Source organism: Mycetomoellerius zeteki, unplaced genomic scaffold (genome assembly GCF_001594055.1).
Source record: "Mycetomoellerius zeteki isolate Tzet28-1 unplaced genomic scaffold, Tzet1.0 scaffold285, whole genome shotgun sequence".
Taxonomy (NCBI): Eukaryota; Metazoa; Arthropoda; class Insecta; order Hymenoptera; family Formicidae; genus Mycetomoellerius; species Mycetomoellerius zeteki.
The window spans coordinates 787,685-809,810 of record NW_017257266.1 but is presented as its reverse complement, the minus strand read 5'-3'; the positions used below and the strand labels follow the sequence as shown (position 1 = coordinate 809,810).

Genomic DNA, 22,126 nt, shown 5'->3' with positions numbered 1-22,126 from the left:
TATACGCAATTACATTTTATGATCATCACGGAATAAAACTATAGTCTAATTCATCTAAGGCCGGAATCAGACTATGGCTACGTTTACACCGTGCATTTAGGCCGCGACCTATACAGGCTGTGTTCCAAAATTGACTGCCAGTACTGAAAATCTATAGTGCACGTGACGTAAACTGTAGCATTTTCTGTGCTGGTAGTAAATTTGGAACACAGCCACAATAAATGCCCTTGTTTATTCTGTAGGTTAAACAAAGACACCTATCGTATAGATCACGGACTAAGCGCACGGTGTGAACGTAGCCTATGCATTGAAGATTGAGATTGGAGATTGAAAAATTCAAATTTGACCAATCGAAACGAAAGAAGCTAAAATTTCTTTGTCCTTATTGGTCAAATTTCAACCTCAATCTTCAATGCGTAGTCTGATTCCGGCCTAATTCCTACGGCTGCCCTTCCATGAAGAAAGAAACCACGAAAGGGAATATTGACAGAAAAGAGATGAGGGTAACCCTGTGGTTTTTTTCTCCATGGGAGGGCAGCCTGAGAGCCATAAAACCATCAATGAGTTACCCACCGAAATACATAGTTCAGTGTGCACGTTCTGTCCGCATAGAGGCGCTAGTAAACGGGTTCCATTTAAAATAGCTTCAGAGTGTACATGTATAGTGTGTGTTCAGTTCAGACTTCAGAGTTCATAGAGATTGTTTAGACTTCTCTCTGATTGTACTATTTTACTGGATGCAAGATTAAATTGTTAAAGTTTGGCGATAATACGCGATAGTACGAATCTGTCGTCTAGGTGCCGAATCAGTCGAACGGAGTACTTCGTGTATTCTTAGAATTGTATCGCTCGTACTAGTTAGAAACAAAAGCACGAAAATGAGTAATTCAACTATTTCGGATCAAACACTGATGGACAAGTCGATGCGGAGTGTCTTTGGTGAGTAATTTAACGTACCAGCTTCGGCGCCGCTTCTTAGAGTTATATTAATTATGTCGCAACATCTATTGTTTTAGTCGGGAATATCCCGTACGAGGCTACGGAGGAGAATCTGAAGGATATCTTCAGCGAGGTTGGACCGGTACTTTCATTCAAGTGAGTCTATTTTCCGTTGTTTATCTTAATTAATTGTATTAAATAATTTATTATTATTATTCCTTTCGAATCTTTGACGTATCTTAAACATTTCTTGTTCATTTTAGCAGCCAATTTTAATAATACAATGCTCTCTCTAGAAAAATAACTTACTTTCAATATTGAATTATCGTCTAGAATGCTTACAAAAGAATTTCTTTGTAATAATGAAATATATAGAACATAACTTCATTCATTTATGTTTAATATTATCATTTTTCTATTAAAACCATATATTTGACTTGTAAGTTTTATCTGTCTGTTTTTCCATAATTACTCTAATTTTTCTATTATAAAGGTAGTATTTGTATTTCTTTATATAATTTAATTGTTGCAAACAGATTAGTATTTGACCGTGAGACAGGCAAACCCAAGGGATATGGCTTCTGTGAGTATAAAGATCAGGAGACTGCTCTAAGTGCTATGAGAAATCTAAATGGATACGAAATTGGTGGACGAACGTTACGCGTGGACAATGCTTGCACGGAGAAAAGTCGTATGGAGATGCAAAGTCTTCTGCAGGGTCAGAGTACAGAGAATCCGTATGGAGAAGCCGTTCAGTCGGATAAGGCACCAGAAGCGATAAGCAAAGCCGTGGCATCCTTGCCGCCGGAACAGATGTTCGAACTGATGAAACAGATGAAACTTTGTGTTCAAAATAATCCAAATGAGGCACGTCAAATGCTCCTGCAGAATCCCCAGTTAGCGTATGCTCTGCTCCAAGCACAGGTGGTCATGAGGATAGTGGACCCTCATACAGCTGTCAGTATGTTACATAAGGCTAATCCTATCCCGGGTATACTGACACCATCGGAGAAATCAACCCAGCAGGTACAACCGCGAATCGAGGAGCCATGGGCATCGCGACCCCCACCACCTATTAATGCCCCAGCACCTATTTTCGCGGGTACGACAAAAGTTCATCTTGTTACAATATTAATTATTATTTAAGCATTATATTATTAATTATTGATTATGAAGAATTTCGTTAAAATTTTGATTATAGTATATTCATCCATTTTTCCTACAGTTGATCCATTCGAGTATGGAAATTATTAATTGTATAAGAATTATTAATGAATACTACTTGTTTTGTTCACCTTATGATTTATCAAGTTATACTTCATCTGAATCGTGAAGCCTCCATTGTCACAGATGGACAGGGAATATAAATGTAAAAATTCAATCCGTAAAAACAGGTCAGGACGTAGATCTCCGACTAGAGAGACAGATAGATCCGTGTGTAACTAGGAAGAATCAAGATTTGAGAGGATCACTGGACAAGGAATTTAAATTAAAAATTGAATCCGTAAAAACAGGTCAGGACGTAGATCTTCGACTAGACAGGCAGATAGATCCGCGTGTAGCTAGATTGGATCAAGATTTGAGAGGATCACCCCAAACGCAGCCTGCGCCAGTCAACGCACCGGTGATACCGGTCACCACCGATCCGAGGGGAACAAATGCATTTAATATGGCAGACAAGTAAGAGCACTTCATGTTAATCGATATACATAGATTCGATTATAGACTGCGTAATTAAAAGAGCTCTTTTTACAGCTTACTTTCTGTGGAAGGAATTGAGAGGTCTCATATACATATATATATATCTTAATAGATTTAATCATTATTCCTTGCACTAAATCGACATTACTTTCAGCTTCTATCGTGATCCGAGATCTGAGAGATTCGGCAGAGATTCGAGAGATCTTAGAGATTCCAGGCCTGTTGATCCTAGGATCACTAAACCTCGTATGTAGTTTTTCACTTTTTACGAATTCATTTTATGTAGGTCTATTGGCTTCGTGTTACATGTCGAAGACCACTATTTCATAATTTTTAACGGCAATATCGATGTCGTGTTATCGTTAAGAGTTACAGAATAGAGGCTTAAATTTAGCAAGAATTTCTTTTTGATGAATTGAATGCTAATGAACTTTTGTTTTTCAAAACTTTCAGCGGCTCCTGTCGCGCCTCCGATTGTTCCGAGACCGGTTGCTGCACCAACTGTACCAGCATCAAGTACTGTAACTAGCAACACAACCAGTTCCTCTGCCGCTGCGCTTTCGCAGCCTGCGAGTTCTGCAACTTCAAGGCTAGTGGCCGGAATGTCTCCAGCGGGAAGTATCCCCAGTGGTGCGTCCGATCAGGAAAAGGTATATTTAAAATATTTTCATTGACAAGATTTTATCATATTTTTATTACATTCTTTATTTGAAATTGCTTCCAAATAATCATCTTAAACAAAATGATATCACATGTATATATCGTGATTCACACTTTAGAAAATAACATTTAAAAAGAAAAGTACAATCATACACATAAGAAAATATATGAATTTGAATGGATATATTAACTCACAATGGGGTCAAACGCGAATCATTGAATTCATTGTTACTGCTTTCGTAACTTGGTCACATATGCACATATAAAAAAATATATATTATGTATAGCTATTCTAAATTATAAATAGATCATGAATTTTTTTCGTAGGCGGCCTTGATAATGCAAGTATTGCAATTGTCAGATGAGCAAATTGCAATGCTTCCACCTGAACAGAGGCAAAGCATCCTAGTGCTAAAGGAACAGATTGCAAAAAGTACACAACGTTAATGTAAAAGATAACGCTAATGTAAAATCTCTAATGATTTCACAGAACGCGGCGATGTTTGCCACGTGGTGGAAATTAGTACGATAGCCAATCATTCTTTCGTTTTTGTAGAAAAGCGGTAAACTTGATTGACTACCATGCCAACTTCTGCCGCGCGACAAGTGTTGCCGCGTCCTGTGTGCAGCAGCTATAAGGATTCTGAATTTAATGCAGTATGTATCAAACCGTGATGTACGATGGATTTCTACAAAATAAGATTTTACAAGAAGAGTATATTTTTTTCATTTCTAATGTATCTCGTCTTATTTGTACGTAAAAAAAATAAACTATGAAAAATGAACTTCACAGTTTGAATTCTTTTTCAACTTAAGACTCCTGAGTATCCACCATATTGAATCATTCTGACGTCACGATTCAGGTCCGGTTTTTCATTATCTAGTTAACTTGTGATTAAGCTTAACCTGATGTTTTATCCAATGGACTTCTATGATTATATTATGGACGAAGCCCATTAGATAAAAATTAAAACATTAGGTTAAACTCAGGGTTGGTAGATACTAATGTTTTTTTTTTTTTTTTTAAGAATAAAACGTACTGTGTTTCTTCTTAAATATGTTTTAACAGTATTATAAAAAAACATATTTAAAACATATTAAAAACATCAATTTAGCATGTTTTAAACTGTTTAAAACACGTTTAAAACATGTTTTTTACCAACCCTGGTTAAACCTAACCTAACAAGTTAACCAGATAATGAAAAACCTGGCCTCAATATGACTGTAGTGACTCAGGAATCTTAAATCATGCGTCTATACCACATATGAAATGCCATATAAATCATATGAAATGAATGTATGTGAGTTAAGTTGAAATCAGTCGAAGAGTTGATCCTCAGTTTTCCGTGAGATTAAATTTATATAAACCTTCTTTTATTAAATCAGCGTAAAACAGTTCCGTACACATTTTATCCTTGTATATTTCGACGACCACATGATTACCCTCAATAATTTTCTGCGATAATAATTACGTATTTTTATGTGAGCTTTAAATAAATGAATTTTATTTTAAACGAACTTACCTTAACTCGAGCCACAACTGCTTGATTGTATATTTCATCTAATTTCGATGCTAGTAATTCAATATCGTTAGAGATGAAGTTTAGCCCCCAAAATGTGCATTTGATGGCCATGGCGGGTAATTCCAACCATTCCTCTTTCGGTACACGTAAATCATAGTTTCTAGAACATTTTATTTTTGTGTATCATTATATACAAATAAATCAATAATATTAAAATCTTACTCACTTGGAATGTATGTCCGTTATATGTAACTGTATGTACTCATGATTACCAAAATCGACGTAATATAATGAAATTTTCATGTACTGAGTGTTTAGAATTTTTTCACTATTTGTAATGATGCATCTATACCATATATTATCAGTAAATTTCGCGATGCACGGAATATCTAAAAAAATTATAAAATAAGTATATTTCATTGAACGAATCGTGATCTGTATAATGTCAGTTAAATCATGCATAGTTTTATCTATCTTATTAAAAATAATTAAGAAATTACTCTTTGCGAAGGATTCGATTAATGGTTGATGATTAGTTTGTATTTCTGACATTAAGGTTTCGTATTGTAAGTAATACTCGTGAAGCTCCTAAAAAACAATAAATAAATTAGACGCTGTTTATATTTAATAGTCAGATATACTTAATAATTCGCGTATACTTACATCAGAGAATATATCGTCGTTATTTTCTGCCAGTTGTGCTAATGAAGTGATGGGATCTCTGTTACAACATAATATTAATTCAATGTACTTTGTATCCTGCGGAATGATCAACCGTTTGTATGAGATCATATAATCTTCTTCCTCTGATGGTTGCGGCGTTGAACAGATTATATGTGCGTTTAAAATATTCGTGTCTATCGAAGATATACTTTCGGTATCGGAAATTATGCGCTTATTCTCTAATTTATCAAGTAATTCTGTCTTTGTAGTCTCTACTAAATTACCGCTAATTACATTCTCATTTAATGTAATATCCTCTGCGTATATATCCGAAGATTTCTTGGAAATATCAGTTATACATAACTTTTCGTAATCGCTTATTGTCTCTTCAATGACAACATCCCTAGTGCTATTCAAGGTCTTCGTCGAATTGAAATCTTCATTTTCGGAATTGTCCGAATCATTCCATGACTTACGTTCGATCTTAATACTCATATCCATGTGATTTGAAAGGTATATGAGAAGATCGCATTTCCACGGTCGCAATAATGTGATGGATACCTATAAGCATGATACTGCATGCGCATAACATTATTATAAGAAAGCTCGACTTGCTTACACTTTTTACACTCAGCATCTTCGCTTTCTCTCTTTTCAGTGGCAAATATATATCTATCTCATTTTAAGTGTAAAAAGTATTAAAAAAATGTAAACAAGTCGAACAGACCAATAAAATTACAGTAAAATAATTGGCGACTTTAGACTAGAGATTGAGATTTATATTCGTAAACTTCTATTGGCGTAACTGCAACTTACAATTAAATTTGTGGATTGGCGCTGTAAAATGGACACTTTACATTCCTGATCAACAAGAAGCGCATGTATGCGGTCTAAATCGTGCAACATCCATTTACCATTCGGAGATGCCTGTTGTACAAAAATAAGGAGATTTTGAAGAAAATCCTTGTAAACGAACATAGAATTGTGCAAAAAAAAATTGGTATTGTCAAAGAAAATCCTGCTACCGGTCTTAGTCCGCTGATGACGCATTTTGTGCACTGAATAGGAATATGCCCCAGTCTAACGTCATCTGTTACATGTTCTATTTCACAGTCTTCCACATTGCCATAATCGACAAATTCCACCTTGGATCACACGATTAAGCAAACACGATCAAGAAAAAGTAATGCGAAAATAATAGATAAAAATAATATAATAGTTAAAAATAATAGATTATTTTTTACCTGCACTACATTTCCTAAATTGTTGACAATTCTACCTCTGTACCACTTTTGATTATGATGATATTGGGCAATACATATTTCTCCTTCCTTCCATTTTTTCTCTTTGTTTATTTTAACTTTCTTATAATAATTTTGCAATTCGGTCTCTATATAATGCAATAAGTCGGAATCTAACAAAAATAAAACGATAGAATGTAGCAACATATTTTTCGAATAATTAAAACTATTGTTTGTATTGCTATAATATAAATGATATTGGCATAGATATAAGCATAAATCAATGTGAAATTCCATGCAAGCTTAAAAAGAGTAGAGTAATTACACTCTGTGTAATTATTATATAATCAAAAGACAACATACTGTATTTCTTAGGATGCAAGTACACCATGCATTGATTATCCACATATGTCGCTATAGCGTGAAATACTTCTTCTGTTATTTCGATCGGTGGTAACCAGTTTGAGAACTTTACCGAACTCTCACGATTTGTCGAATCGTAAACCTTGTGTTTAGGAGCTGAAAGAATTAAAAAGTTTAAATCTAGTTTAATTCTAAGTCTAACTTACCAATTGATCACTTACATGATGTCATGGTAACATCCAATTCATGTTTAGTCAGATCTTTGTCCAACCATTCGACATTTTCATCGTTCGGCATACCCCAATGACTAGTCTCCAACTGCTGTTTAAATTCTTCTGCGAGAATTGAGTCTGCCTTTGCAAAATAGCTATCGAATTGAATTAAAAATTATAATTCAAACATCGCATATAAATCAAGGGTCTTTTTTATAAATAAATTAAATATTGAATTAATTTCTTACTCCTTAATGGGTAAAGCGACACCCTTCTCCACCAACATTCGGTTGATAGAATTTATTTCTATTTTAGTTGGTGCTAACGGTCCTGGTATTTTGGATTGTCTTACCCAAAGCTCGACAGGTATTACGTCATCAGAAAATTCTTCCTGAACCTTAATATACACGAGTAATTACATTTTTATATTCGTAATCAACATTCGAATAATTGGAATTAATATTATTTTTATAAAAAATAAAGATATTTTACTGGATCTATAATTTATCAGAATTCACACAAGATAGAATTTGATTTATATTTTTGTATGTACGTATGCATGTATGTATGAATTTTTACTACTACGGATTTGTTTATATATATTAAGCACATATGTAGTAGTCAAAATATATGGCATAAAATTACAAATGGAATTTATCGTTTAAGGTGGTGCTTTTACAATTCCTCAAATTCATGGATTAGTATAAAAGAAAAAAAAAGGAATATTTCTTACCGGCTTAGTGATATAAAACTTGCAATACGCATTATTTTGTATAATCTCGGACAGTGTTGTGCAAGATAACGACGGCCACGTAGATGATCCGCCACACGGCAAAATACCGACTAGTTTTACTTTAAAACAGTACGTCATTTCCTCCGCGAATTTTGAATGAAGAACTTGTATGTCCTTCATCGTCACAGTCTCCTCGATGCCCATGTCATAGAAATAGACCAGCACCTCTGTCGAGGACTTTATTTTCAATATTTTTGCACGGAAGTAGGATTTGTCCTTTGCGGAATACACAGTACACAATGCACCTTCGCTCCAACTATTGCGTGATTCGGAATGATATTTATCGTAGAATTTTTGCATCTCCAACATCAGTTTCTCGTTCTCTTGTTCATGTTCCATCTGTGCAACGTAGATGCAGTCTGGTGTGATCACTCGTTGAATACGCACTTCCACCTTGAATGGATCTTTAGGCGTTTCTTCTTTCATGGATTTATCATTCTCCGTATTGTCGTACGAAATATAGAAGTCTTTAACAGTATTATCAGATTTCTCCAGTAGAGAAACATTATTTTTAACAGCCGATTGTGGTTTCTTTTGCGATTTGTTCTTAAATTTGTTGCTTTAGAGAAATGAGAAAATAATCAAAGAAAAGTTTAAGCATCACATACATTTCGAAAATAAAGTGCTTTTATATTTAAAACATTTTATCTTTGACATTAATGCTCACCTCATGATGTAATCGTTAACAACGCCTGTGATTTTTAACTGCCGGCTGACATCGATGTTATTGCTATATATTAATCCACTGTATCCGTCATCCATTTTTTTTCGAGGATTCACCATGATAGATTTTGTGTTACTGAAGAGATTCAGCAAAGTTGTTACAGCTTCCTGTTTCCATGTTCCATTGGATTCAGGCATTATATACATTAACGATATCTTTATGGCCTAAATCAAATGAGAGAAAATGATAAACTTATGTCATATTGTGCATAGAAAAAGACTCGACTTACTTGGGCCTTAAACATGGTATATTCATATGGAATCATTCGTAATGCGTCGCGGTCTTGAATCAAAGTACACCCCCAATCCACACAAAATACTTTGACTTGATTTTCACTAATTATTTCGATAATTTCACCGCGTTGCCAGGTATCGTCTTCTAATTGTATAGCGCATGGTACACCTATGATAAATTTAAGTTAAAACTTTTGCAAGGGAAACATTTGAAAGATATATTGCAATTATAACAGAGAATATTTTTTTAGTAAGTACTTAAAATTTTTGACAAATTTTACTTAGTCTTTTTCAATTCCAAAATAGTTATTAATTAGGAGAGTATCTTATTTAAATTAAGTTTTCAAATTATTATGACATATAATAATAAATAGTCTTAATAAAATTCATGGCTAATTAATATTATCAATTAATTACAAAACAATTATCTCATTTAACAGAAATATCTGTGATCATAAAACTAACCTTTCTGTGGTGTTTCAATAATTTTTACTGAAGTCTCTTTTGCGTAATATTCGTTTAATTCATCCTTTAATTTCAAAAACTTACTTTGTCGCGTAGCCTGTAAAGATCCATAAAAATATAATAATATGAAATATCAAAAAACTTCTCAAATTCTTTTCTCTCTCTAATGAGATTTTGGAAAAATATAAAGTGTGTAATAATGTGATAACTGTTTTACCTTGGAGACATAAATCTTGCTCGGTGACTCAAGCCAACCAATAATAACTACTGTTGACTTATTTAACGGAAGTTCTTCTCTATTATAAACGTTAGTATTCAGTGTATACGTCTGCAAAAAATGCAAGCATTATGTGCGACAAAATAAAAAAATATATAATAGGTCAATCACAGATATCTATACTAGTACTAGATCGTTAACTTTTGAGTTGATTAAGGCCCAGTTTCACAACTCACGGTTAACTTTCAACCGAGGTTCAACTTATTCATTGTCTCTTTCCAATTCTAGAATTGGATCATAGCAGAAAGGCTGACTTATAATCTTAAAACAGTGTTTTATAACTTAAGTCTTATCTTTAGTAACGCACAAAAACTATCTTAAAAACAAAATTATTTGACTTTCTAAAACAATTTTAAAAGAAAAATTGACTAAGGCCCGTTTTCACAATTTATGGTTACCTAAAGATTAAAGGTTACCAATAGATTTATGAATTTCTTGTTTACCTTTAATCTTTAGGTAACCATGTATTGTGAAATCGGGCCTAAGAATCTGAATATTGGCATACAGGGAAATGTTTATAACTCTAGCATTGTAGCATATTGTAGTAGTATGGACATATGCGTCTTCGAATCTGCTTACCGGACTTTGCCGAGTGTCCAAACGTGCATAATCCATAATTTTCATAGTACTACACATCGACTGTGGACCCATGTTACTGTTCTTTGGATTAACACGAAGATCGACATGTAAAATATCAGGAGTAGATTTGATAATGGACATCATGCAATCGCTGTAATGTAAAACATTTTTTTCAATGGTTAATGGAGGCACTCATACTTTCCTAGTGCACACAGGGTAAAAATCGTAGGATCGCTAATGGCTTACACTCCGCTTGTCAGTTTCATAAAGTCGTTCGTGCTCGCGTTCGTCCAATGAAGAGTCTTAGGCTTCAAGCCATGTAAGCAGCATCGAATCGCTTGTGGCGGCAGTATTTGCAAATGCTCAACTATTTTTCGCACTCTCGAAGCCGCTATGTTGCATTCCTCGTATCCGTAATCTATGTAAACCACGTTGTACGATATTCCGCCGTCGCTATTTATCATCACTGTGTTCACGTGTCCACGATACCATTCGTTGACTTTCCATTGTTTGACGACGCACATGTCATCTGTTAACATGAAAAATGATGAAAAGCCTGTTTTTTTCAGATTTAGGTCTATTTTTTTATTCCTGGACCGAGAATCTGTATGTGTACAGTTACCGATAACTGTCAGTGTCGGTTAGTAACTAACGGTAAAACTAATGGTAAAAACAATCCTAAGAAAAAAGCGCAGTTCTCATTAGCTACCGCTACTTAATGATGCTGATAACTGTCGGTAGACGTGTACAGAATATGGGCCCTCTAAACTGACGCAATAAGTTGAAAACAAACATATATTTGCAAAAAAAAACAGATCTTTTGTTGCACGATTTATCTTCCCTCTTTTCTTTCCATGTTGAAAAAAAACGAGAAATAATGAACAGTGCAAGAAGTTTAGTTAAAAAGAACAGGTCTAATATCAACGTTAGTGATTGTAATCTCGTACCTTGCTTGATGTCGATCGATTTCTTTAAGCTCTCCTCATCGTTTCCATATGTCATTAGATCTTTCTCTAACTGTAGGAATTTTGCTTTCATGGCCACTTTTCGTACAAAGAATAACGATGGATTAACAACGTATGTCACCTCCACCTTGCACTCGGTAATATCTTGAAAGAGAAAGAGAACCGGTTAGATTGAGAAATAAGAATTAAAAAGAGTAACTTACTTTCTTCTTCTTTATCTTCCATCTCGATGGACAACGTTAGTGATTCATCAAGGTTTTCTTGAATTTCCGATTGTATTACTGGTCGCATTATCGCTTGTTTTAGCTTTGCTTGCGGACTATCAAGAATTTCTGTCAACATCATTTCATATTGTTGTTACCTGCGTTTTTTATTTCGCACAAATTACGTAATTACGCGAATTAAGTAAAAACTTTGATGAAAATAATCTGTTCAAATCCATTGAAAACATTGGCTTGTATAGTGTATCAAAAAAATTATAGAAATATTGGATTAGAGAAAAAGTCTTTTTACAAATTGATTAAAAGATTTTCCTCATCAATATCTTCGTTAAAAATGAAAATTTAAATTTAAAAAAAAAAAAGGGTTTTGAAGTTTGAAATCTCTACTTTCGAATGATTACTATATTTTTTAATTTATGTGAGTTTTATAATTTTTACATATAGAAAACTACGAGTTAAAAAATAAAAAATTTTCTTTTTATTTTGTAGGTCTGTAGCGTGTCCAAAAAAAAATTTGAGCAAATTTTCGACTATCTATTGTGAAAGCTTGAAGTTTTCCTTATAAAATCGTTTTTTAAAAATGTTCCTACGATTTTTTGTTCCTGAGTTACTCGCGGATTAAGTAAAAAGGAACATTCTGACTTTATTGCTCGTAACTCCGTTAAAAATCATTGTATCGCAATTAAAAATACAGATTCTTAAAGCTGAAACGCTCTATCAAGTGGTGTAATTGCCAATTTTTTAAAAATAGAATATATGGGTTGTTAAAAAACTCTTTTTACCAACTTGTAAAGGGACTTTTTTCCTAATCCAATAAAAATTGAAAATCCAAAGATGAGGATATATCTTGTTTTTTAAAAAGTCGCTTGAATTGCGATAAAATTAGTATTCTCACTTGTACATGGTTTCTTCGGTAAAGGCGACATTATGTAATTCGTCGGCAGCTCGTCTTTTCGCACAAGACTGTAGGACGACACCGGTGGCACTGTAATTGTACAGTGATTTTCTATAGCTTCGACGATTGAGTCATCGATGGTAAATCTATTAAAGAAATAACTTGTTACACTAGCGAACTAATATCGTTTGAAATAAAAATTATATAAAGAAACAGCTCAGACTATATATAAGAATCAAATATCGCGTAACCGTACATGACGAACAGTGTATAGAAATAATGGGTATGAACTTCGATATTGATAAACAGATAGTCAATAACATTCGAGTTATGGCAAAGGATCGAGCGCGAAGGATCAGCAGCAAAGGGAATTTATACATGAGCGAGTCAGCGAAAAAAGTCTTAATAGACAGTTCTTTTAATTGATTCGTTTTTCATTACTTACGTTGCTTTGTTGTTCTGGCCTGAGTCTTTGTACATCAGATGACAAGGAAGATCTGCCATTTCCGTTAGAATGTTTATTGCGTTTTGTATGTCCATTTTATGGAAAGTCTGTTTCGCATGAGAGGCTATCTACAGAGACAAATGTATCAAGTTCAACTTAACTTGCCGTTTCAAATAGGGTCTTTTTTTTTTATGTAGAGTAAATTTAGAATGACGAATCTGAATTTAATTAAAGGTCGTGTTATTTTCGCCGGATTCACTCTCCTATCAATTATTTAATCATGCTTAATTATATTCATCTATTACATTTTTTCTCCACAAAATTCTTTCGTTTGTTTTAATTTTTAGAAAGTTAAAATTAATTACGAATAAAAAGCAGATTATATTGGAATGTAGGATATAGGTAATTAAGATTTTGGTGATTTTAGTGACACCTTTAATTTTAACAATAAAAATATAAATATTTTAAATTTAATTTTCACTCTCATACACAGTGACCATCTCACACGGCCGTCGGGATGAGAGTCTGCCTCGGAGCACGAGCTTATTCAGTCATCTCCTCGACAGTTTACGTCTCGAGATTTCACGCGGCCCAATCACAGTTCAGCACATTACTTGCCCTAACTTTAGAACACGAGAAATAAACACAAATATCGGTGCCCTCGTAAACAGTTCAATGATATAGTCAGACCGCGTGAAATCTGTTACTTTCATATAATTCTAGAGAATATTCCTCGACAATATAATTTAAAGCTCACAGAATCATCAGAATAACGAAGTAAACGCGTCGATTTGAAGCAAAAGGCGAACAAATTTCCAACATCTATGATAATTTTTTATTTTTGAGAGATGTACCTGCAATGTTAACTTCAATTTTTCCTCCTGCGATCGAAGTTGTAGTTCGATGTCCTCTAAATTAATCTTGAGGTAATTACCCTGCTCATGCAGCTGGTTTATCAATTTTGCTTCCATGTTTTGGAGAACGCCGTGCAGATACGCGAAATGTTGGGACAGTGCCGCCTCGATGGTACCACCATTTTCTGGCTTATACGTGTTGGATGTAAACGCCGATGTTATTTTCTGAAAGAGTATAACATATGATTCGTTAATATATGATGTATAATTTATGTAATGAAGGTCCATTTAAGAAATTTTATAAGAGAGAATGAAGAAAGAGACGTGAAATAAAGTGTAACAAAATAAAGGACTGAATTAGAAAGAAGAACAGGTTTTTGCTATAAAATATATAAAGTAACGAGATAAAGTCCTAGATTTAGTGAGTGAGAAATGGAGTTTGGAAGTACGCGAGATGTGGAGAAGGAGAGAAGGCGAAAACTCCGATATCTGCTGGTAATGTATGCATATCCATTCGTGCAAATGGCTAGATATAAAAAAATATTATTGCGCCAGTGCGGCAGAATCGATGAAAGAGGCCGTATCACCGTCAACCGACTCACGAGGTATCATTTCTCTCGCGAGTTTCGATCCAAGTTCGTGGAGAAAAATTTCGTCGTGTTACCTCAGCAAACTCTCAGGTCGCCGCTTCGTTCGCGCGGAGTAAATCGATGGGATTAACAAAGTGTACAACATTGTGCACTACCGTAGCTCGCCTCCCTCGGGAGATCCCCCTCGTAAATCGCTGTCGCGAAAATTTACCACTGCTAATCGATGACTTTTACACGCATTTGCATTATTCCTTATTTAATGGCCCCGTAGATTTCTCGCAAGTCCTATGTACATCGATATTAGGTACAAAACCATCTGGTGACCAAAAGTATTTATCTACTTTCTGTAAATGATGTCATACTATTATCTTATAACTGAGATAATAATACGTCAATTACAGAGGAGATAAATAGAATAGAAAAAATATTTATTCGCTTCAGCATATTTACATGCCAAGAAGGAGATTTGGTTTACAATTCTCCTTAATTCATTTATTCATCTGTACCTTTCACACATTCTTATTTGGTCATCCTTCCTATTTTCTATCTTTATAATTAACTACTTATATACATATATTCACTTGATTTTATAATTCACAGCCATTTGACAGCCAAATTTACTTCCTTTATATATTTATTTAATTTTATTTATCCAGAGAAATAAATAGTCTTGTACTAAGTCTTATACCTAATTATAATTAGTAATTATCTTATTAATTTTTAACAATAATCGTAAAATTTTAATAATCGTATAAACTCCACAAAAATTGTTAGACTCATGATTTTGTCTTCAATTACTGAGATAATGGTACTGATATCAATTATAGAGAATGAATAAATATTTTAGGTCATCAGACAGAGCCTTGTACCTAATAATTTTCAACAATAATCGTAAATGTATAAAACTTCACAGAACTTATTTTTATAGACTCAAGATTTTGTCTGATAATAAAAAAATGAATACTTATTTATTCTGTTATATATCGGTCAATATTTATTAATTAAAATATCGAATGTTCTCTTGTAGATTTAGCGAGCATGAAATCTTTGTTGCGATCGGCGTCGCGTGAAGGCAGAAGGTCGACTCGCATCGTTCTCTCGCCTCGAGGAGGATTCCACCGCGGAGAGAAAGAGAGACCGAGTTCCTCTCTCGTCGGAGACGAAGAGAACGGCTGGGAGAGGCCCCGTGCACACGAGTGGGCCGTTGTGCGAGGCTAATATCACTTGGCCAGCACGAGCCTTTCCTCAGTCTTTCACGTTCCGAGCGACCGGTCGTATACCCAACTACAAAACAGTCGTGAAGTTTTGTTCACCGGCGCGGGTACACTCGCGTCTCCGTGCCTTCTCCGGTCCGCCGCGAAGCGAATCGAATCGACTACGATGCGTCCGCGATCGTAGGCTCTCCCTTGGTGCCAACACAAGGAGGTGCAGGTCCCGAGGAGGAAGAGGATAGAAGTGGACGAGCGGAGGAGATAAGGGATATATAATATGAGGCTCCTCTGCGTGGCGATTGCCATCGTGAGTGCAGCGTTTCTCTTGACAATCGTCTCGGGTGAGTCTTTCGTCACCCGAACACTCGGGTCGCCTCCAAGGTTGTGATAATGTTGATTCCTGTGGTCGCCAACATTTTCGCGATATAAAAAGGAATACGAAAGCTTGAGATAAAATCAATAAAGCTTCATTTGTCTCTTTTGGACGCATTTTTTTTTTTGAATTCTTGTTTATTAAAAACTCTCTATAATGACTACACAATTGTATTATATCTAAAATATTATAACTGTGATAGTTGTCTAGATGTATATCTATTAGTCTGCTGAAAAATAGCGGCACCAATCAAAAGTGGAGTTATTTCGTGACGATTATTAGAGAGTTTCTAATTCTTAATAGTCTCATCCTCACTCGTTCAGATCGGTGTGTGCGTAATTTCCTCGAGCGTTGAATTATTACAAGAGTGAACGGGCGTCGAAGACGTTCCGCGAAGGTCGTAGATGCTCTTCGCGTTCTCTAATTAAACGCACGTAAACCGTAGAGACCGATTCACAGACGATGCGTTTTCGTCGGATGAACTTAATTTGCCCCCATTCGCCGCACCGTCGAGCAAACTGCGCCGATACCCACTTCCTTCCGACCACCCTTTGACTATTTGCGTAGTATAATTAACGCCGCGCCACGAAGACGCTAAAAAGAGAACGAGTTCTCCACGGGCGATTTATCAGGTTAAACAAGATCGTGCCAACTCTCCTCCTGAAGAACGATTCGAGTTACAGATCGTGACGATGCTCGGAGCGACTTTTTACTTCGGAACATTTCTTTTTCGTCTGCCCAGTAATTATCTCCTTTTATAGTTAACTGTAAAAATGTAGTAATTTAATTTATCAGTACATTACTTCAGAATATGAATAAAAGCAGTCATCCGTTTTACAAAGATATGTTTTTATAGCTATTTGATATATTCCAAGATAATTTATCACCTCTGTTAAAAATTAATGACTGCGTTCAGCAGAGAAAGTAGTTTTGCAACTGTTGTAAAATTCTTTAATATGATTGGTTTATCCATTTAAATGCAGTGAGGAACTAAAGGCAAGTCCAATCATATTAAAGATATAGTGCAAATATTTTCACTCTTCTTCAATAGTGATGACAGTATTTTCATTCCTTTGGAGTGAAGTTTCACTCCAAGAAATTTAGAGAGATATCATTTCGAATAGTGATATGTTCGAATCATCTCTCGTGTAAGAATTGAAAAAGATTTTCTTCAATTTGTCACTTTTAGAGACTCGTTCGCGATAAGTCATTCTGCATTTCCAACACGATCAAGTTCAATGCACGAATAAGTCAGAAAGGCGATAGTTGCGGCGACGGTTGACTCATCCCAAGGGATATCGAGGGCGATAATCGATGATAAACAAGGAAGATTCAATAGATGATGCGATGGTGATGAACTCGAGCCGCATACAAGAGCATCGCTGGTCACGATCTCTTCGTCGCTTTTATTTCCGTCGTTCACGACGGAAATGTCCGTGGGCATCGCAGCACCCTCTTCTCCTCCCTGTCGTTCCTCGATCTATCTATTTATTTATCTACGTGCTCATTCTACCCTCGATAGCCGAGTATAATGGACAATAAAACGTTTCATGCGATAAAAAGTAATAACCGCACGCGGACGCGCGTGTCGCAAAAAATCGGCTGGTTAGCGGAAGGTAATGCGTACTTTTTACGTTTTCCTCCTCCCCGTCACTCTTTCTCTCTCTTTCTCCTTTCCCCTCTCGACTCGCCCTCTTTATTTTTATCATCCCTTGGGCACGACATCGATCGAACGACCAACGCAAAAGGATAGCAAGAGAAAAAAAAAGAGAAAAGCCCCGCGCGGAGACTAAGACCTGAACACGTCAACGGGATGGGGAAGAATGGAAGTAACACGGCAGGTTTTTTCTGAAAACAAACCCCCATCGGACATCGTCTCAATTACCGCTCGAACATCCCTCTCCAAAGGTGGATTCCAGAGGAAGAATTCTCTCTGAGTTTCACGAACAGGTCGTGGATCCGCTTGTATGACAAAACCCAACGACAACGACGACGACGGACGACGAAGCTCAACGAAAGTCGAACGAAATGGGGAAAATTAATAGCGGAGCGATGGCTGTCATCACTGTCATCAGTTCGATCATTCGAATACTTAAGCTTTATTCCTTGATATCGAACAGCGTAAATAAAAATTTTTTAAATATTTAATATTATTTCCTTTTATCAATCGATTTTATCAGTGTAAGAAAGATCTTAAATTTTTTGTTTCTACATATTGCTGTTTGATATCAAAGGAGCAAAGCTTAAGTACTCGAATGATTAAACTAATGACAGTGATGACAATCACCATTCTGCTATTAATTTTTATTCATTTCATTCGACTTTCGTCGAAATATCGAAGAGCGTTATCGTCGTCGTTGTTGGATTTTATCATACAAACGGATGCAATAAGAGACTTGCAGGCTTTCATTCGATTATATCTATATTTATTTGATCACCGCCATTTTTACGAGTCCTTTGCATGTAGTAGCCTCTGCGAAAAAACCTGAGAGATCCATCTGCGATTGATTTGAAAGGCGTTCCACCTCGAGCTGTTTACTCGGACGATCTAGATAGAAAGAAACATCGCTCAAGGATCTCTCAGCCTCTCAACCTCGTTCTTTTCAAGGATGATTAGAGTAGATTCGTCTCCATGTATTCATATGTGTGACGATCGTGGGAGAGGAAAAGGGATAATAATTAATTAAATCACGCGTGATGGACTGCGAGGAATGATTTTTGACTGTCTATGACATCCACTCGTTTTTACAAATTTCTCGAGATGGCAATCGCTACAGACTTTATAATAAGTCTCGTTAAAGTAGATCAGTCTTATTGATCTTCCATTTATGACTCATTCGGTACACAGAAAAATTGATCGTAATCAGTATATTTTAAAATTATTATCAAGAAAATATTTTTTGCTGAAGATAACCGTTACTTAAAAGGAAGAAAGAAAACTGACTAATCATTTTTTTTAGCAATAGAATAATATTTTTCTGCGCTGAAGGAAAAGATTGGCTGAATATGGCATAGCATTTTTAATTGGTTGCAGCAGCCAATCTTTTCTTTCAGTGTATGTGTACACTTGGAAAGCTTCGTGCGTTTTCGGAAAGTGAAAGAAAGTGAGAGAAAGAAAAAGAGAAATAGATAACTATAAGAGAAATCTATTATCTCTTCGTATCTACCATTTTTGATCCGCAAACTCTTGGATCTCTAGCGTTACGTTATCGTCGTGTAATCTGCGTTCTCGTTCAACGCGCGTTCTAGCGTGTCGCCATGATGCGCGACTTTTGAGCCTTACCGGTCGAATAAAAATCGCTCCAAATGCCCGACGTACCATAAACCGTGGTGTTAAAAACGTGTGCTACGTAATACGTGCAGTTGAATTTTTCCCTCGTGCGCACAACAAGGAATGTCCCATCCGTCCTGTCGCTCGCGTCGTTTCGTTTGACAAAAATACGAATTGCGTGCAAAACTTCGATTAACTCCGCGCAGAAACGTTCACCGATATCATACAGAAAGCCACTATTGCGATTTTCATTGTTTTCTTTGTATCCTTTGCGATAATAATGCCTATATGATTACGCAAGATTGTGTCGTTCTGATGCTTGAAACATCTGTAAAACAATCAGAGATACGCAAAGCGACAACAGCTTTTCCTACATCTGTCAATTGTATATTTTAGCATTTATTAAAAGACTATATATTCTATTAAACGCAAGTTATGTGCTTTTTAGAAAAAAAATATTTGCTAGAATAACAAATATTTAGTTGTAGGAAATTTCGTTATTTATTATATGGACAGTAAAAATATTTGTTAAGCCAATTTCATTTGCTGATTTATTTGTTAGACCTGTAAATCATTTGTTCCAAATTTACTCCAATTTTTTCAATTTCTATATTCTGATTTTGCTTTTTTTCATGTCGACGTTCTGCCAACGATAATTTTGTAGTAAAACGCATCTACTGAGAGATAGACTGGGTTTGTTTTAATAGCAAATTAACGTTCCTGCAAACAAATTTATTCGATTAAATTTTTCTACTTTTCCAGCAAAACGGATCTTACTGTATAAACATCTAATGATTGGTTGTCACAGCAAGATTTATTTACAGCTCTCATTATTAAATATACAGTAAAGCAATGATTTTGCCGCTAAATTATCTTTCTCCCACGTGAGACGTATGGAGTCCTCGTTCTCCAACGTTACTCCAAATTACAAGTCACTCGGCTGTTTATTACAAATCTGCCGCTATAATAACCGCGCCGCTTCGCATAACGCATCTCGTGCGAGATTCATACAGTGAAAACATAATGTCTTCCGCCGCGTGCGAAATGCCTGCTGACGATAATGAATAGGTGCATATCACGCATGAAGAATAATGTATTACTCGGCGAATGCACCGGTGCACGTTTTCGCATGTATAAATTATTTCACCCGCGATCGTCGCGCGCGCCTGCCAAATTTTGACGTACGATCTCACGTAGCGCACTCAAGAATTTTTCCGGAGATGCGAACGGAGAAATCTCCCGTAAAAATGTCGCATCTAGAGTTCGCTACGATTTCTCGAACATTAAATTTCACGGCACGCCTCGTGATAGAAATCGACTGTGAGGCACTGCAGATTCTCGAAGTCGAGATGACTCACCACGGCGTGGTACCGCGACGATCAATTACGTTGCGACATCGCGACGGCGACAATAGGGCGCGCGGGGTATCGTAATCCGGGCATGTAAACGCGCGTGTACTAATTACGACTCGCGGGCTCGCTCTCGCTCTCGCTTGCGCCACGCTCCAGTCGCGAGATCGTGCATGAACAATCAAGCCGCGGGGAAACCCGCGGTCGTGAGTCGAGTTATGAATTAAGTTCCCTCCCCGCAGCGTTTCATACAAAGCGTTTCAGGTGGGAAAAGAAGGCGCCTTGCGAAAGCTCTCTATTCGCGTGTCCACGAGCGCGACATCGCAAGAGCTTCACCGTGGCATTGATGCATTCATGGCGATAACAGAAATATACGAATATAAAGTGATCGTCTTTGTACGCTTTTCTGTATATGTGCTTCTCGTCGTACGTTTCTCTGGAAGAAAAGAAATGTGAGATCTTAACCCTCCACCGATGATGTGAAATTCTTATTCTTCGCCCACTGAGAAACATTTTTAATATTTGTGAATATAATTTAACTATAACGTATAATCATTTTTTAGGCCAATCATGTAAAATATGATTGGTCCAAAAAATGACTATAATGATAGTTACATTAAAGAAATTGCAATCATTTTAAATATCTATATATAATAATACCTACAATTATAGTTATTTTCGATTGTTGTCTATATATTTGTTGATAAAACTGTACATATAATTATTATTAATATTATAGCAGTAATAATCATAATTATGGTAACATATAATAACAAAAAATAAAAATGTTACAGTCATAAATACAAAAAATATTTTTTTCTCAGTGTCCGCAATCTGGATTTTCGAACTTTATATATACGTATATAATAGAGACTTTTATATTGTTCCAAATTATAAAAATTCTTTCATACTTGTGAAAGTTTTAAAAACGAATTTTCATATATATAAGAGTTGGATCGTATTTTACTTATTTTTTATAGATTTAAATTTGTGTAACAGAATTCACAATAAAAAAATCGACTGTGTCTTTAAAATTCAACGCCAGTTGAGAGTTAGGTTTATTTCGGTGAAGCCTGGCTGAAGCGGGTCAGTCCTCTTGCGTGAAACGCACAGAAAACAAACGTGGAACTAACGAGGGAAGATTTCTCGCTCTGCCTCCTCGCCGCGCGCGAATTTTCATTACAGTAACACGGTAACGGTGTTATTAACGGTACGGTAAAAAGAATGCGCTACAATTATCTCCCAGGATCTCCGTCCGTCGGCGCTACCAAAGAGAAATCTATTTCCATTACAGTCCTACCGCGTGCGCATACATATTTCATCTCTTCGCGACGAGTCTTTGAGAGAGATGTATATATACACACACACATATATATAAAACGATCGATGACGCCGTTGCAAATATTATTTTATGGGCGTCGACCAGGCGCGCGCAATAGCGAGCGGCTCTCCCGAGGTGTCGATTCGCGAGATCGATGCCGGGCTCGTGATTGCTGTCGAAATCAGTTAGAGAAGTTATTCATTTCGCGCAGCTGCGCGCCTAATAAACATATTCACGACAACTTTGCCTGGCACGATT

General features: G+C 35.9%; 3 protein-coding genes across 5 annotated transcripts in view; 2 read left to right on the top strand and 1 right to left on the bottom strand.

The window, feature by feature from the left end:
• The first annotated feature begins 678 nt into the window (after positions 1-678).
• CstF64 (cleavage stimulation factor subunit 2 CstF64) lies at positions 679-4,356 on the top strand. 3 transcript variants are annotated; one of them, XM_018450480.1, is made up of 8 exons: positions 679-939; positions 1,017-1,095; positions 1,476-2,041; positions 2,454-2,619; positions 2,695-2,721; positions 2,795-2,886; positions 3,094-3,290; positions 3,628-4,356. In XM_018450480.1, the coding sequence occupies exons 1-8, from the start codon at positions 879-881 to the stop codon at positions 3,745-3,747; spliced, it is 1,308 nt and encodes a 435-aa protein (XP_018305982.1). In that variant the 5' UTR covers positions 679-878; the 3' UTR covers positions 3,748-4,356. The 3 variants fall into 3 exon arrangements, with proteins under 3 accessions (XP_018305982.1, XP_018305981.1, XP_018305983.1); XM_018450479.1 differs by having other exon boundaries at positions 2,334-2,619; XM_018450481.1 differs by lacking the exon at positions 2,695-2,721.
• Positions 4,357-4,636: 280 nt separating this feature from the next.
• On the bottom strand, positions 4,637-14,589 carry qin (tudor domain-containing protein qin). Its single transcript, XM_018450477.1, has 24 exons — positions 14,578-14,589; positions 13,754-13,978; positions 12,900-13,027; positions 12,455-12,600; positions 11,542-11,670; positions 11,321-11,482; positions 10,620-10,902; positions 10,374-10,524; positions 9,735-9,845; positions 9,518-9,614; positions 9,049-9,221; positions 8,763-8,983; positions 8,036-8,654; positions 7,551-7,699; positions 7,312-7,457; positions 7,091-7,246; positions 6,731-6,831; positions 6,512-6,631; positions 6,303-6,413; positions 5,487-6,047; positions 5,324-5,411; positions 5,050-5,212; positions 4,824-4,983; positions 4,637-4,756 (listed from the first exon to the last, which is right to left on the bottom strand). Exons 1-24 carry the CDS (start codon positions 14,587-14,589, stop codon positions 4,637-4,639), a joined length of 4,332 nt encoding a protein of 1,443 aa, XP_018305979.1.
• Positions 14,590-15,586: 997 nt separating this feature from the next.
• LOC108724259 (uncharacterized) overlaps positions 15,587-22,126 on the top strand; it is a 76,010-nt gene continuing 69,470 nt past the window's right edge. The window contains exon 1 of the mRNA XM_018450545.1: positions 15,587-15,895. Coding sequence (XP_018306047.1) covers positions 15,832-15,895 — 64 coding nt within the window. The 5' untranslated portion in view covers positions 15,587-15,831. The remainder of the gene's footprint in view (positions 15,896-22,126) is intronic.

Coding starts and splice junctions, on each gene's coding strand:
- CstF64 (XM_018450479.1), top strand. CDS start 879: ATGAGTAATTCAACTATTTCGGATCAAACACTGATGGACAAGTCGATG. Junction 940..1,016: donor GTCGATGCGGAGTGTCTTTG/GTGAGTAATTTA, acceptor CTATTGTTTTAG/TCGGGAATATCCCGTACGAG. Junction 2,620..2,694: donor GCATTTAATATGGCAGACAA/GTAAGAGCACTT, acceptor CTCTTTTTACAG/CTTACTTTCTGTGGAAGGAA.
- qin (XM_018450477.1), bottom strand. Junction 10,903..11,320: donor ATCGATCGACATCAAGCAAG/GTACGAGATTAC, acceptor TCATGTTAACAG/ATGACATGTGCGTCGTCAAA. Junction 4,757..4,823: donor CAGTTGTGGCTCGAGTTAAG/GTAAGTTCGTTT, acceptor TTATTATCGCAG/AAAATTATTGAGGGTAATCA.